The sequence below is a fragment of the Carlito syrichta genome, unplaced genomic scaffold (assembly GCF_000164805.1).
Source record: "Carlito syrichta isolate Samal-C Ts95f unplaced genomic scaffold, Tarsius_syrichta-2.0.1 Scaffold271404, whole genome shotgun sequence".
NCBI classification, from domain to species: Eukaryota; Metazoa; Chordata; class Mammalia; order Primates; family Tarsiidae; genus Carlito; species Carlito syrichta.
In genome coordinates this window covers 31263-47888 of record NW_007215500.1, presented here as the reverse complement: position 1 = coordinate 47888, position 16626 = coordinate 31263, and the positions used below count along the sequence as shown (strand labels likewise).

Genomic DNA, 16626 nt, shown 5'->3' with positions numbered 1-16626 from the left:
AAAAAGCTTTTGATAAAATCCAGCATCACTTCTTGATAAAAACCCTCAAACACCTAGGTAGAGAAGGAACATACCTCAAAATAGTAAGTGACATCTACAATAAAACCACAGCTAACATATTGCTAAATGGACAGAAACTGGAAACATTTCCCCTGAAAACTGGAACAAAACAGTTTTCTCTCAACCCTCTTGTTCAACATTGTGTTGGAAGTCCTAGCTAGGGCAATCAGACAAGAGATGGAAATCAGGGGTATCCAAACAGGATAAGAGGAAGTCAAGTTATCCCTCTTTGCTGATGATATGATTCTACACCTCAAAAACCTAAAAGAATCTGTCAAAAACCTGTTTTCACTGACAAAAGGACTTTGGCAAAGTCTCAGGTACAAAATAAATGTGCAAAAGACAGTTGCATTTTAGTACACCAACAAGAAGCAAGCAGAGAACCAAATAAAAAGCACAATCCCAATCACAATAGCCACACAAAAAAATGAAATACCTCAGGATCTTCCTAACCAGAGAAGTGAAAGACCTTTACAATGAGAACTACAAAATACTGCTCAAAGAAATCCAAGAAAACACAAACAAATGGAAGAATATTCCACGCTCATGAATAGGAAGAGTCAACATTGTTAAGATGTCCATCCTACCAGAGGCAATCTACAGATTCAACACAATACCCATTAAATTACCACATCATTCTTCTCTGACCTGGAAATGACAATACAGAAATTCATATGGAAACATAAATGACCATGAATAGCCAAAACACTCCTTAGTGAAAGAAATAAAGCAGGTGGCACCATACTTCCAGACTTCAAACTTTACTATAAGGCTACAGTAATCATAACAGCCTGGTATTAGTACAAGAACAGGCATATAGACCAATGGAACAGGACAGAGATTCCAGAAGCAAAGCCTCAATTTATCAACCAACTCATCTTTGACAAAGCCTCCAACAACAACCACTGGGAAGAGGAGAACCTATTCAACAAATGGTGCTGGGAAAACTGGCTGATCACATGCAGAAGATTGAAACAGGACCACTACCTATCACCATATACAAAAATTAACTCTAAATCAATCAAAGACCTAAATGCTTAAATGTAAAATCTCAAACTATAAGAATCTTAGAAAATGCAGGAGACACCCTTATAGAAATTGGAACTGGCAACCAAATTCCTGATCAAAACCCTAAGTTAGACAAGTGGGACATCACCAAACTGATGAGCTTCTGCAAAGCAAAAGAAACCATCAAGAGAGCAGGGAGACACCCCATAGAACGGGAAAAAATATTTGGCAACTGTGTATCTGACAAAGGCCTAACATCCAGGATCTACAAGGAACTCAAATGTGCCAAAAGAAAAAAACAAACAGCCCCATTAAAAAGTAGGCAAAAGACATGAATAGACACTTCACAGGCAGCCAACAGACACATGAAAAAGTGCTCAGCCTCACCCATCATCAGAGAAATGCAAATCAAAACCACATTGAGATACCATCTAACCCCAATAAGAATGGCCATCATTAATTAATAAAACAAATAACAGATGCTGGTGAGGATGTGGAGAAAAAGGAATGCTTCTACACTGCTGGTGGGAATGTTAACTAGTGCAACCTCTTTGGGAGACAGTATGGCAATTTCTGAAAGAACTAGAAATTGACCTTCCATATGACTCAGCAATCCTCCTATTGGTAATATACCTGGAAGAACTCAAATCATTCAACAAAAAAGATACCTGCATATGCATGTTTGTTGCAGCTCTATTCACAACAGAAAAAACATGGAACCAAGCTGCCCATGGAGGTTTGACTGGATAAAAAAAATGTGATACATATACACAACGGAATATTACACAGCCATAAAGAAGTACAAACATATGGACTTTGCAGAACTTGGATGGATTTAGAGTCCATCATACTCAGTGATTTATCACAGAAACAAAGAACAGGGTACCATATGTTCTCACTCATCAGCAGACCTTGAACAATTAACATAACACTATATGAAAGGAACTGGCAGTAGTGAGAAACTGTCAGGGGAGGAGGGTGGGATTGGCAGTTGAAGGAAACTGCTAGGGGAGGAAAGGTACATCTCATCAATAAGGGTACCTGCATAATGAGCATTTGTATACCTACCCCTAAACTGTACCCCACATCTTTAAAACAAAGGGAAAAAAAAAAGAGAATTAGTTTCTCATATAAGCTTATGTTAGAAAGTAGTAAGTAACAGCTTCTTATGTAAGCTAAAGACAGACTTACACAAACTAACAATTTTAATAAAGGTTTGGCTAATATATGCATTATAGATAGAAATATGAAGCTATGGAAAATGAAACAATATTTCAAGAATTATAAGACACCTGGTTTGACAAGGCTAACAGTAATTCCCCATCAGTAGTGACCATGTAGTGGTAGGATGGTAAGGACAAGGATTCTGGAATCTGAGATAACAGATTTGAATTGGGCCCTGGCCAGAAGGAAGGACATGGTGGCCAAGAGACTTGGGTCAGTTTGAAGGGAGCTTTTGCTAACACATACCCTCACATGAAAGTCTTAAATAATGAGTGGTTGGTTAGTGGTTGCTCAGCTTGCCTGAATAATAGAGAAAAGTTTGGTTCCCAAAAGAAATCAGTTTTATAAATGTTTATTAATTCAAACTTATCTGTTGAGAGAAAACTATGCATACTACTGTGCTAAGTATGAATACAGTCAGTCATGAGTCTAGCATTCTTGGGTGGCTTATAGTTAAAAAGTGTCCAGGCCGGGCTCGGCAGCTCAGTCTATATTCCCAGCACTTTGGGAGACAAGAGGCCAGTGGACTGCCTGAGTCCAAAGGTTTGAGACCAGACCGGGCAACTTGGTGAGACATCGTCTCTACAATAAATCAAAAATTAGCTGAGCGTTGTTGTGTGTGCCTGTTGTTTTGACTACTTGGAAGGCTGAGGGAAGGATCACTGGAGCCCAGCAGTTCGACGCTGGGGTGGCCATGAGTGTGCTACTGCACTCCAGCCTGGGTGACAGAGTGAGACTCCAACTCAAAAAAAAAAAAAAAAAAAGTGTCCACATAGAAAACTTAAATGACCAGTTCAATGCTTAATAAAAATAAATTATGTATTTGTATATACCTCATCTATACATTCTCAGAATTTCTGATAGCTGTTATTATAAATCTTCAAGGACTAAATGTTTAATTTTAATGCCCACTAACAGGAATCTCCTACTCAATGTGCCTAATCTTGATCTAAATACCACCTACTCGTCCTGGTTTCTCTGCCTCTGAAATAATTACTGGACTGCAATGACTTCTTCAGTAACTTACCCTTTAGCCAAATTTAAGAGCAGCCAATAGTTTTCTTTCACATTTGCACTGCTCATATTATAGAATTATTTCTTTGGAATAGTATGAATACTTACACTGTTTCTGTAGACTTGGAATTCTAGTGTTCTTAAATCTATCTTTGCCACCTTACTCAAGTTAAACCTAAAATAAAAAATGTGTACATATTTATTAATAAGCAGCATCATAATCAAAGAAGTTATGGAATAATTATCAGGTTTGTGCTTTATTTTAAAATTATCTCTTGGTAAATTTTAAAATCAGTATTATTGCTGATTAATAGACTTCAAAAAATTAAAGGTCACAACTTATAATTAATATTTCGTTCACTTCAGACTAAAATATTCGAAAGGTTTCACCTGTTTTCTCTTTACAAATTTTTTAGAAGTGAGTTCCATATTACTCTTTCTTGCCTTAAATTGAAAATTGTTCAATCTCTCTCCCCACAACCTTCACTCAACTTTACTTACAGATCCAAAATTTCTCTAAGTCCAATCTATTACTATTTGAGCTAAAATAAACTTTTAAATGTGTAAAATACTAATTCAATATTACATAGAAACATTTTGATTATCTAAAGCAATGCTTACCTTGATACTAACTTATCTACAAAGACTGAAGGGTTGGAATATAAAGCCAGAGGAATAAACTGAATATAGACAGGAACATCTGCAGGATTTTCTAAAGTAATCTCTTCTTCCTTAAACAAAGTAATGAAACATTAAATGAAAGATTTCTATAGTCAAAACTAAGAGTAAATACTTTATAACACTAATATGTATTTGCAGAAAGCAATGTCTCTTTGAATACTTACTGAAGAACAATTTGTATTCGTAAGCGGAAATTTCAAGTGCCGGGGTGAGCTAAGTATGGAAGGCCAGGAGAGCTCGGCAGTGATTTTTGACATTATACTTTTTTGAAGATCTGTATTTACTTCAAATACAGCACTCAATCTAGAAAAACAATTTGTAAGTCAATATATCAAAACAAAATATTTGAGTTTTCTGAATATAAAAAACTCAATTAGGCTTATGCACTTAAGATATTTTATTCTGGCCCTGAAAAAACACATTTATTCATTTTAATATTTTGCTATGCTTTTAATGCTATATGATGTCTCTATTTTGGCACAAAGAGCTGCCAAAATATCAATCACTGATCCCTCTATTATTTTTTTACTGATTGTGGAAAGGATGACATAACTAAGGAATAGCAGCAATAGCATTAAGGCAATCCTATGTAAGTTTTGAAAAATCTTTTAAAGTATAAATTCAGTAAGATGAGCGGGACTATATTAGATAACATACTAGAAAAGACAGGCATATACAGTTAACAGATGGCATTATGGGGATCCTCAAGGATCTTACACACCTAGGGGAATGATATAGACACCAACAGCAGGGTGCTAAAAATGTTTTCAGTAGAACTAATGACAAGGTAGTGCACTCCTTGGCATATGGCTTTTTGCCCCCTTGACATAAAAACAAAACCAAATCCTCACACTGAATTAAGACGTCAGCTGAAGAGGTAAAGCATATGAGAGTTTTATGCAGATTGTGTAGATATATGTAAAATTTTCAGATATATTCAGGGCTTCATTTAAATATTTCCCTATTTATCAGTGTTTATAATCCAGTTGTTTAGAACTCAGAACACATTCCCCGAGGAAACAATCATATAAATAGTATAAGATCCCTAGGACTCAACACTGAAACCTATTTTAGCCCCAAACAGTACTGGTGCAGTGTTATGATACTCTAATATTGGTAACAGTACAAGTTTGTAAGACTAGTAGCAGAAATTATTTGTAGCATGCACATCAACAAGGTAACAAAGGCAGAAGCAGGGAGAACAACACATCCATTTGCACCCAGGACATGGGGGCAAAGGGCAGACAGAGAGCCCAGGTCTCAACATTGGGGTGCTGGGTACACAGAGGAAGGTAGGCATTTTGTTGGTAGAAGATGAAGAGATTCCTTGTCAGCTGAGCCTAGGGCAACACTATACATTATTTATTCATAATAGGACATTAAAGTTTAGAGTTTGCCTGGCCTTTATAATATCTGCTGTAGAAATATAGGGGTATGAGCCTGGCTCGGTGGTTCAGCCTGTAATTCCATGCTTTGGGAGGCTGAGGTGAGTGGATTGCCTGAGACTGAGGGTTCGAGACCCGCCTGGGCAACTTGGCGAGACCTCATCTCTACAATAAATCAAAAATTAGCCAGGTGTGGTAGCGCATGCCTGTAGTTCCAGCTACTTGGAAGGCTGAGGTGGAAGGATCTCTGGAGCCCAGCAGGTCGAGGCTGCGATGGCCGGGAGCGGCCACTGCACTCCAATCTGGGCGATAGAGTGAGACTTCAACTCAAAAAAAAAAAAAAAAAAAAAAAGGAAATATAGGGTATGTAGGAGAGTTTTCATTAGTATCTTTTGGCAAGTTCATTAGGAGAAGCCTCTTTTGTACTCATTTTAACCATTTGTGGTAAAAATTTAACTTTCTTTTTCCTTAAGAAAACTTTTTATGGCAGATAGTTCAGATTCACATGTTAATGGTTTGGAAATTTACAGTACTCCTAAACTGGAGTATCCTGATACTGATAAATATACTTCAAATCATCCAACTGAGAAAAGCAGTTTAATCAGTTGTCATACTACCATTATTCTAGTCAAATTCTTTTCTGAAATACATGAAAAGGTCAGATTTCTACATTACCAAATAAACACATTTTTGCTTTTGAATCCAGATGCAGTACTGATGTGCCATTAGTAGCACATTTCCTACCTGTCAAAGACACATTGTCTGAGCCGGGCTCCGGGTGCCCTCTAACAGCTCAGAGAGAGGAAGTAGTTCTTTTCGCAATGAGCAGATAGACACTTGGTCTCCTACTGAGTATATCTAGGTGGCAGTAAACCTAGAAAATGTTTTCCTTGCCTTTAACAGAGGTCAGTGGTAGGTAATAACTTTCTTTCTTATGCAAATAGATGAGTCTAAGGTGAACACTGCAGTCATTCTACATAAAGACAACTTCAAATATTTTCTTGGATTTTAAGGAAGTATCTAAAGCACTGGAGAAAAAAGAAAAATGAGTGTGTATATTTCTAAGCAACATACAGTTACAATGGAAATGTAACATGCCTCACTAATAGCTTTCTGAAGAGTAGGTATATTTTCTTAGCTATAAAGTAAAGCGACCTGATATAAGAATAACATTCAGAAAGTAGGATCAAGTGAGATGTTTCAAAACTTGTGAGGATGGCTAACATATCTGAATAAAGTCAAAACACTCACTTATGACCCGAATTTTCCTTTATTCCCATCCATCCTTTGAACAGGCTTTGATGCAACTCCCAGTCAGCATCCCATATATCTTCCTGCATGGCTACACCAGGCTGCACTTTGGGTTCAGCTAAAAGCAAGGAAACATATGTTATAACACACTCAGCCCTTCATCTAGACCCAATTGTCAGTTCTCCTTCAAATGATGTCTATAGTATCATGAGACACGAATGGACTTTAAAAGTGGCAGCCTTTTACTAAAATAATCTTTTCGGGGGAGTGAAGGCATGAGAAAGAACAGCAAGATAACTTACATTTGGATAGAAAAGGCAAGCCAACATAGCAATGATCCCCACACTGCAGTCCAGGATCAAAATAAATATTTGCAATCTATAAAGAGGCATAGGAGAACCATGAATCCCAAATCCACAGAAATTACAATAACAAAATATTAACCTATGGGATACTCAAATAAAACATTTTCAGACCTTTGATTTTTTTCCTGGCTCCAGGTCTTCCTTATTACCTCGTAATCTTTTATAATAAAATCGCACATCTTCTGACAAAGATCGTATTTGTTGTATCTTTACCTTCTGTGAGAAGGAATTCATAATATTTAAACTTTGATGAACTATTTTCCCCTGAAAGAACAAAACAAAAAACCCAAAACTCATTTGTATATGGTCAAATTTTCAGATCACATACTTTAGAGCTGACAAACATAGTTCTAGGAAACAAAAGGCTAAAAGGCATTTGAGAATATTCATCAGTTAATAATCTCTAAATTTGTAATCAAAAGTCAAAAATTTTCACAAAATATGAAACATTTTTTGCTGTATGGCATATTACAGAAAATCAGGAGGACAAATCTTTGAAATTTTATGAAAATTAATTGAAGTTAAAATGTTCATAGTTTCATGTTAAAATATTGAGGATGTCAACAAAGGTACAAAGAGAGGTAACTTTAAATAAAGGGAATGGTCACTTTCAGTTTGTTAAGTAAGGTGTGTACAAACCAAAGCAAGAATGCCCTGAAATAAATGAATTCTAAAATCCCAAACCAAACAGAACAAAATCACATTTTTTTCCTTCAATGAAAGTCTTTTCACCAAGAAAAATAAATCATTTGTGCCATCAAAGAAAAATTAGACATTTAAAAAATTATAGGGTATCAAGTATCTTATTAAAACAGCACACAGATTGAACTGTTATACAACCAATGACTGCACTTACCAGCTGCAAACTTCTCCCTATGACAGGCTACCAAATTTTAAATAAAAACTAAGTGACTTAAATAATCCGCAGTAAGAATCACATTACAAGAATCTTTTACTTTCTGTTGGTTGAATATAGAATTCTGTCTTTTTGTACAACTAATTCCTACTCATTTGAAGAGGTCTCAGATAAATAAATCCACTTTTTAATATTCAATATTAAAAGATACAGAAGTTAAGAGAATATACAAGAAAAAGAGCCAAATGACTGTGGTGCTGAGCCCAATATGCCTCATTGACAGCCTGGTGAAAATAAAACACTAGACAGGCACTGCAGGGCAGGTGCGCTGATGTGCTGGAGAGAATGGCAGCAGTGCTGACAGCAGAGTCTTCTGGCAGTCAGCTGGACCTCTTGTACCTGTAATAACAGTTTTCCTTGTGCCTGCTCTCTCTGGGGTGTGGCAGAGATCAAAAGAGTTAACGGATTAAAAAACTCCCTTTCACAATTCTATTCAAATATTAAATATAAAACTACGAGTTATATGAAATGTTTATTCTGGGGTATTGATTCCATCAGTCTGCTCTAGTATTCTCTGTCTGATAAAGATTGTATAGAATTTGATAATATAGAGTTAATTTATAACTCCAAGCTAATACCTGGTCCTACAAGCCATCTAAAGATATATGAAAGCTTAATCTGAAGCTGTTCGAAACCAACACTGCTGTAGTCTGGTTTGTTTGTCCCCTCCAAATCTCATGTTTCCTTTGTGGCTGGTCTCTCTGGAGTGTTGGGGGGAATCAAAAGAGCCAAAAGATACAAAAATTCCTTTCACAATTCTATTCAGACATTAAATATAAAATGAGTTATGTAAAATGTTTATTCTGGGGTACTGTTTCCATCAGTCAGCTCTGGTATCGTGTGCTTGACTATCCTACAGAGGTCATACAAGTTGAAGCAAATATGAGGAGGGCAGAAAGAGGATCAGAAATATGGATTCGAATGCTAGCTGGGAGAACAAGGAGAAAAGAAATGGGAAAACTAGGAGAAGGCACCGTCTTTTGTAGGAAGATGGTACAGTCCATTAGGGAATACTGGGGTAAATGTAGAAGGGTCTCTTATTCTATGATGGGAAGACACTCTCCTCGTTTTCCCATTTCTTTTCTCCTCGTTCTCCAAGCTCATACTCCAAGTCATATCTCTGACCCTCTATCTACCCTCTTTCCCATATTTGCTTCAATTTGTATGACCTCTTAAGGATAGTTCAAATGATTCATCTGGAATGTCTCTTATCTATGTTCTCTGTCCATCACTTGTTCCTTCTTCCACCTATTATCTACTAAATGCCTGTTACTGGGAATAAAAGATCCCTCATCACTTTCTTAGAGGATCTCAGAGTCTCACTGGGGAGGCCAACTTACAAGAAAATATTTATAGCACAGTATGAGGCTTGCATAAGAGAGATAATTTCAAAGTGTTCTAGGATCACACTAACAACTAATATTGTCTAGAGGAGTCAATAAATCTTCAAAGGAGATGACAATGGAATTGAATCTTGAAAGATATGTAGGAGTTCTTTGAAGGGAGGAGCAGAGGAAGGTCATTCAAGGCAGAGAAACTACAAAGGCTTGGAGGTAGAAAGGACTTTATTGCTTCTGCAACAGCCCTGAGCTCAAACTTCCCCCTGTCACTTTTCATGTGGCCAGTCTTTGGACTGCCTTTAGGCACTCTATTGTTACTTTCATATGTGTCCTATATTTCCTTCTGCCAGAGAGCCAGTCTTTCAAGTTCAACCTGATGATGTCAAGATCCTGCTCAAAAAACTTTAGATACCCATAGATCTCAATTTGTTTAATATTTTTCATGCTATCACTCCAATAAACCATTCTCTCTTTCCTCTTAAAGCTTCCCTCCATTCCTGCCAAACTGGTCAACTTACTGCTTCCTGAATCCACCTCAGACTTCACTGCCTCTACATGCTTGATTACACGTCTTTGCCACCCTTACCTATCTCTGCCAAAAGCAATTCTAAGCTGGCTCACACAGTACCTCTATCAATGAGATGTGCATTTCCCTCACAGCACCTTTTACCCCTCTTAGGGAAACTTCTACATTCTCCTTAACATATATATGAATTGTGGGTCTATTTCTCTTTCCAGGTAGAAAACCTTTTGAGGGAAGGGGTGATATCTCTTTACATTTTCTAAAGAACCTGGTATAATGTCTGACTTTATAAGAAATGATTAATAAATAATAATTGACTTTACAGTTAATTTCTAGGAACACAGAGCAAAGGAAACTCAAAAAAAAGAGCAAGAAAAAAAATCTATAAGTTAATTGTCTTACTGGAAAGGAAGGTGGAAGAACCATATGCTTAGGAAAGCAGGTCAATGAACCCACGGCGATCACAGCCTTCACAGGAATTGTTAGGATCTAGGAAGAAGCAGACCATAATAAAGCAAGTGTTTAAGTCTTAGACTGATTTCTACAATTGTTGCAATACATTTTGGGGTTAACCTCATTTTGGGACTTATATTGACAATAACTAACTCAAACAATACTAAAATCACTCATGGATACTGTTTAATCTGTCCACTGGACTTCATGAAATACAGTAAATTTCCATGTACTTTTCAGTAACTCACTGAAAACGTGATAAACAAGACTAACAACAGGGAAGAAATGAAGACAGATTTTTCAAAATACAAGTATTTTGTAGATTATCATTTTTTGAAAAGAAAGTCAAATTTTACTCCTAAAACAATGTATGAAAAACTCAGCATTTTCCAGTTATACAGCTATTTTTTGTATAGAAATAGGATATCAACCTCATTTTAAAACATTCATTGAACATCCTAGAGGTAGAATTCCAATTCATATTCTGTTAGTAACTCACAAAGATACTTTTCTAGGATATTTTCTCTTAATTCCATATTAACAAAAATTATCTTAGTTCTGAAATGTGCCTGTTTCTGCCATGAATTTCTGCTATAAATTCCTCACTTAAAGAGGTAGTTAATTTGACATACTTCTAACAAATCATTTATCATTAAATGGTCAATTTTATTTATTTTACAATTAGATTTTGTTCACGGGGGGTTTGTGTGTGTTGAAAACACATAGGAGGGTGATGGTGGCAACTTGGTATTAGCAGTGCTCAACTTCTCAAAGAATGTTTAAAAATACTTAGGTTTAGCAAAAATATATTCACTCAAAATCTTGTTGAATGTAACAGAAACCACAAAGAATCTTTTAAAAGCTTAATGCCCTTCTTTTTGTCCCTTAACTTTGAATGTTGCATGCAAATACAAACATGAACACTAAAATTAAGACAGGATTTCTTGACTGTATCCTCCTTTGTGGAAATGTTACAGAGTAGGATATTTATGATTGCAGGAAGAATCAGAGATATGTAACTCAGAAATTCAGTTAGGCTCTGTGCAATGATATAACTATCCGTATGCAGGTTTCTAACAGAGCCATTCTAAATGTGCCAAAGGCATGTTTCTGAAGTTGCTTTTAAGGTCTTTGGGTTTTATCAGAAAACTATAAGCTAATAAGCAACAATCTTTTAAACACTATTCTCAAAAACTCAGGTTTTAAGGTATGAAATTGGTGAGCTGTAACTTTAAGAGTGAACTTAATTCTGTTTGAATTATTCAGAAAAACCCCATTGACGTGAATCCCTATAAAGTCCTTACCTCATAGTCTGTTGTGATCTGTATGGCTCCATCATGAATCCCTTCTAGTTTTTTTGCAGTAAGTTTAACTCTGAACACTGCAAAATAGCCTGAAGCTAATATTACCTGTATAATAGAAATGGTATCATTCATTAGTCTGGCTAGTTGAAGTTTCCTATTAAGATGGAAATGAAGGCTAGAGTGATAAAATGACTTCCAAATCCTAAAATATACCAGAATGACACTGAATTACATCATCATGTACAAATATCTCAAAATAATATCCATCCCTTGATGTTTATCCACTACACTTATTCTGTGGGCCACTGAGAAAGCTGGGGGGTGGGTAAGGTCCTCTTGCCAGTAGAGCGCCTTACTCTCCACTCATGGATCTGTATGGCGAATGGCTACAGGGAGTGAGGGCTGAAGAGGACAGATAGCCTTTCCCCAACACTTCAGTCACAGGGGCCAGGAGTGCGTACACAGATGGTTCGATTGTAAGTTCTGAATGTAAGTCTGTAATGTTAATTTATGTCTTCAGAGCAGCTGAGACTGGTTATATCAAAACACCAAACCTACAGCATTCCATGAAAGCATCTTTGCCAACAATTTGTGTGAATAGGGACTTTTGTAAAATTCCCCAAAGAGTTCTATCCTAACCTGCAGATGAGATGCGATGCTCCTTTTCACAGAAGGTAATTCTACTAATTCTTTTCTCAGTAGGTATAAACTCCAAGTTTTCTTTTTGGTAGTAGTGAAAACTGAGGGTAATATATTTGTTTTCACTTGTTTAGTGCTCTCCACGACCAACCATACATGTTTATAAGACAGAATAAAAGTATCTGGGCAGATTCACACAGAGATCAAACAGTGTTTGCCTCATTGATATTCTCTTCTAATTAGTATAGAAAACAGGCCAGAAATATTATTGTATAATAAAAAACACTTTCTACCAATATTCAGGGATATCTTACCCAGTAGATTCAGTGAATACAGGATTAGTTCTGTAGCCATGAAAATTTCTATTGTAATGACACTTGTGTTACAAAAAGATAAATTAAATTGAAGGGGGTGAAGCAGATTACCCGCAAGGTCCTTTTAATAGCAAATAGCCAATGCTATTATGAATCACATAAAAATATTAGTTGAGATATGCAACACAGTAATGGTCTCTTATTTGCAGTTTAGACATCCATTTTAGTTTAAGGAAATAATGAGAAAGTTTACTTACTGATGATTGGTCTGATAAAGAGGATTTTTCGAACTCTGGAAGGCTTGAAATCATTGTAGTTCTATTACCTTTTTCCATAGCTACAAGTTCTATTGATAAACCATCTCCTATGATATGCCAACTTTTTACAGCCAACTTAAAAAAGAGAAAAATATTAAAGCGATTATCACAATGTAAGCATAAAATCCTTAAATATGATATTGAAAACAGTTTTTTTTTTTTTACCTCAATTGGATTGCTGTTTATAATTGCAAATAAAATATTACTCGCTTCTGTAGCACTCAGAACTCCAAAATCTATGAAACGTTCTTCTATTTTGGGGGGCAGCACAAAGTACTGGAAAGTTAAAAAAGAGGTGGATTAAACATAAACTCATATTTAAGTAATAAAAAATTACCAAGGGAAAAGAAATGTATTAAGATATATTAAAGTATCTATACTTTACACACACACACACACACACACACATACAATATAGTTGAGAACTTTGTATTATGAAAATCTTTAGAGTAATCAGAAATGAAAATAGTTATGCATTCTACTGAGCAGGTATCTCCCCTCTGAAGGCACACGAAAGCAGGAAACTAAAGTTAGGTGAAGCTCCAGGAGATTGGGCAAAAAGTATGTGGTCCCAGTAAGCATCATGAATGATCATTTTAAAACATAAGTGAAGAAGGAGTGAGACAAGACTAAAGGTTCCTCCAGTTCTAAAATTTTAAGCGATGCTTTTTTAGGAGACTACATTTCTGTATGATCTACCTTTCTTTTTATGATTCCTAACCATTTCAGTTCTTATCTAAGTTGCTTTCATTGATCACTCTCAGGACCGCTTCGTTTGGATCTCTTCGCCTTGCTTACTTTCTGGACTTGGAAGATCTTCACTCTTCCTTTGTCATATTTAGATTACTCTTCCAATTGTGTGTCATTACTATCTTTTTTTCCTCTTCACTATCTGGTTCTTTTCTTCATCCTGAAATTTCCTGGTTTTGGTCTGCTCTTCCCTACATAAGTCCCTCTCCTTGTACTATTTTTTTCGATTATTTTTTCCTCCATTTAGTTTTTTAAAAAAATTCCTCATCATTACAACAGTTTAAAAGTAAAACCAAGATACAGCAGAATGTAGAAAAGATCTAAGTAGAGAGTATACCTGGATGAGTCAACTGTATCACACGAGACAGCTGCTGGGAAGGGTGAAAACAAGTTATCTTGAAAGTACTGACTAGGAGAATTAGATCAATTTGTAGGGCACAGATAATGGCAAAACATAAGAGTGTGCAACCCAACTGCCTAATGATATCTGAAAACACAAAAGGTATGGTTGGGAGTTTAAATTTTAAAGGTAGATAGTATACTTACATCTAAAAAGCCTGTATATACTCGCACAGGTAAATGAAATTTAGAAGCATTGGTAATGAGTAAAATGTTGTTATCTATGTGTATGGATGATGTGGAAGGCATAAAAAACAGGGTAAAAATGTACCCTGATTCATTAGGAAGAATTAAGACTGGTTTGCTGAAGTTGTGGACCTAGGGAATGATGGGAGAGAAAAAAACAATATGTCAGTATCACCTAGCTGGTAGACCAATAAAATAAAAAGTATGAAGGTTCCCAGACATACTTTAAACATTGTTTTGGCTTCTTCTGGTAGCAGCACATCGTGAATGAGGGTCGCAAAACTGAAAGTGTTAGTAAGGTAAATTGGCCTTTCCACAGGATCAGCAGGACTGTCTCGGATGTGAAATAATGTTGCAGCGTGATCAAATCCCAAATAACTATTAAGAAAATAAAACCAAAACAACAAAATAAATCATCTTTAATTCCATGTGTTAGTTTAAAATCCAAGTTCTGTTGTTGTTGAGCAATAATTTACTTTTAGCATTAAGAACTGTATTAAAGAATTAGAGCTATAATAATTTAGTGATTGACCACATAATATAGCTTGAAACAAAATATAGCTTGCCAAATGTTGACACTTAAAGAACCATTCTCTAATAAATTGTATGTAATCAAATAATTACAGTCAAGACTGTATTAATGAGCTTTGTTAAAATGAATCTACCAAGTTGAGTAATAAACTATTATTGGTTAAAGAATAATTAGAAAGTGAACTGTATGCTATTTCCCATTTAGAAAAATAATTCTTCTGTGTTTATAAATTTATTAAAAAAAAGAATTTTGTTTTAAGAGACAAAATACTTTAATATAAACCATAATCACTTACATGTTACAAATGCAATGATAGAAAGGAAATGATTAAAAAATCATATTCTTCATTTAAGTTGACTGTACCATCCCACTTAGCTCTTTCTTCTAGGAAAGTAAAATATAAACAATATATAGGAGGTGTTCTCCTTTATAGTTGATGTAGTTCTTTTCAACAATAATTCCATCAGGTTTATGTAAACTTGGCTAGTATTTTTTCTAAGGTCATTTAGTGGGAAAATAATTTACTGATTAGAAAAAAGTTATAAAACTTATTTTGAAAAGAAACTCACCCATCTAAAACTTCTGCTTGATATGGTATTTCAAGTTTAGAATAAGTCTTTTCCTTTGCTTTAACAGTTATTTTCCCAGAAAACTGAGACGGCTTTTTTGCCTTTGATGCTGAAAGGAAGCATAAAACATAATCTCTGTCACCTTTTATTATCAAAGAGTATATGACTTTATTTGAACCGACAAAGTCTTAAAAAGTTGAGTTTTCAAACTGGTAAACAGAACCCTTTGTATAAAAATTTAAATCAAATACCACATCTGTCATAGAAAAAGGGGGAAATGTTTTATTTTTCCTATAATAAGAAAAGGAGATAAAGAATTATCAAGTGACTACAATTCAGGAAGAAAAACACCGTATCTAATTTACTTTTCTACAGCTGAGTTTTTCAACCTTGGCACCGCTTAACATTACAGGCCAGATTAATTCCCTGCAGCGGTGGCTGTCCTGTGCATTGCAGGATGCTTAACAGCATCCTGGGTCCCTACTTGCTAGATGCTAGTAGCATCCCTGCAGCTGGGACTACCAAAAATGTATCCAGATATTGCCAAATGTTGCCTTAGGAGGCAAAATTGCTTTTATTGAGAACTACTGGCTTGCAGCAGTACTGAGAAAGAAATTACATTCCCTGTATGGCCAGAGTCTAACTACAAATAACAATAAAGTTGCAGGGTATAAGAAGAATCAAGAGTTAAGGGCTCTGACTTCTCACGTTAACCAGACCTCATGGTAAAAAAGGAGACAAATCCCCTCCCACCATCATATTCAATTGTCCTCACAGATGAAGTAAAACCTTGAGATTTTGTAGCAGTTTTGAATAATTCTATCTGGGATTACAGAAATCGATTCAGTCTAATCTGGGTATCCATTAGATGATCCTTTCAAAGCAAATAAAGAAGCTGTTTATCTTTATGTCCTTTGAAGTACTTCAGGAACATTTCCACTTATGAGAATACATATGTGAACTCTAAAAATATGTGTCATCCAACTTCAGAACAAAAAACAGAAGAAATGGTATGATATCTAGGATATAACTATGTGCAGACAGTGACTTTAGAGTTCCAAAATTCCCATTAAGCCTTTACTTCTTTGCTTGCTAGTTAACCATTTCTGGATGCTTTCAGTTCTTCACTATTTGCTCTGATGTAAGGCTGATTGATTATAAAGTCTTTAATTTAGGTATTTCATGGTATCACATCAAGTTACATTTCAGCAAATGAAATAGTCAACAATGTCAAGAAAATTCAATTAAAAATCATAAAGAAGCCGGGCTCGGTGGCTCAGCCTGTAATCCCGTGCCTTTGGGAAGCTGAGGTGAGTGGATTGCCTGAGCCTGCGGGTTCGAGACCCGCCTGGGCAGCGAGACCTCATCTCTACAATAAATCAAAAAATCAGCCGGG

General features: G+C 35.7%; 1 protein-coding gene across 1 annotated transcript in view; it reads right to left on the bottom strand.

Moving 5' to 3' along the window:
• Window positions 1-16626, bottom strand: part of TMEM131 (transmembrane protein 131) — a gene marked incomplete at its 3' end in the record, with an annotated part of 74503 nt that overhangs the window by 27208 nt on the left and 30669 nt on the right. The window contains exons 9-21 of the mRNA XM_008052292.1: window positions 15231-15339; window positions 14354-14507; window positions 14091-14261; window positions 12960-13070; window positions 12735-12869; window positions 11525-11629; window positions 10170-10256; window positions 7100-7252; window positions 6926-7001; window positions 6624-6741; window positions 4152-4290; window positions 3928-4037; window positions 3415-3481 (exon numbers count right to left, since the gene is read on the bottom strand). Of these exons, the coding sequence (XP_008050483.1) occupies window positions 3415-3481; window positions 3928-4037; window positions 4152-4290; window positions 6624-6741; window positions 6926-7001; window positions 7100-7252; window positions 10170-10256; window positions 11525-11629; window positions 12735-12869; window positions 12960-13070; window positions 14091-14261; window positions 14354-14507; window positions 15231-15339 (1535 nt within the window). The remainder of the gene's footprint in view (window positions 1-3414; window positions 3482-3927; window positions 4038-4151; window positions 4291-6623; window positions 6742-6925; window positions 7002-7099; window positions 7253-10169; window positions 10257-11524; window positions 11630-12734; window positions 12870-12959; window positions 13071-14090; window positions 14262-14353; window positions 14508-15230; window positions 15340-16626) is intronic.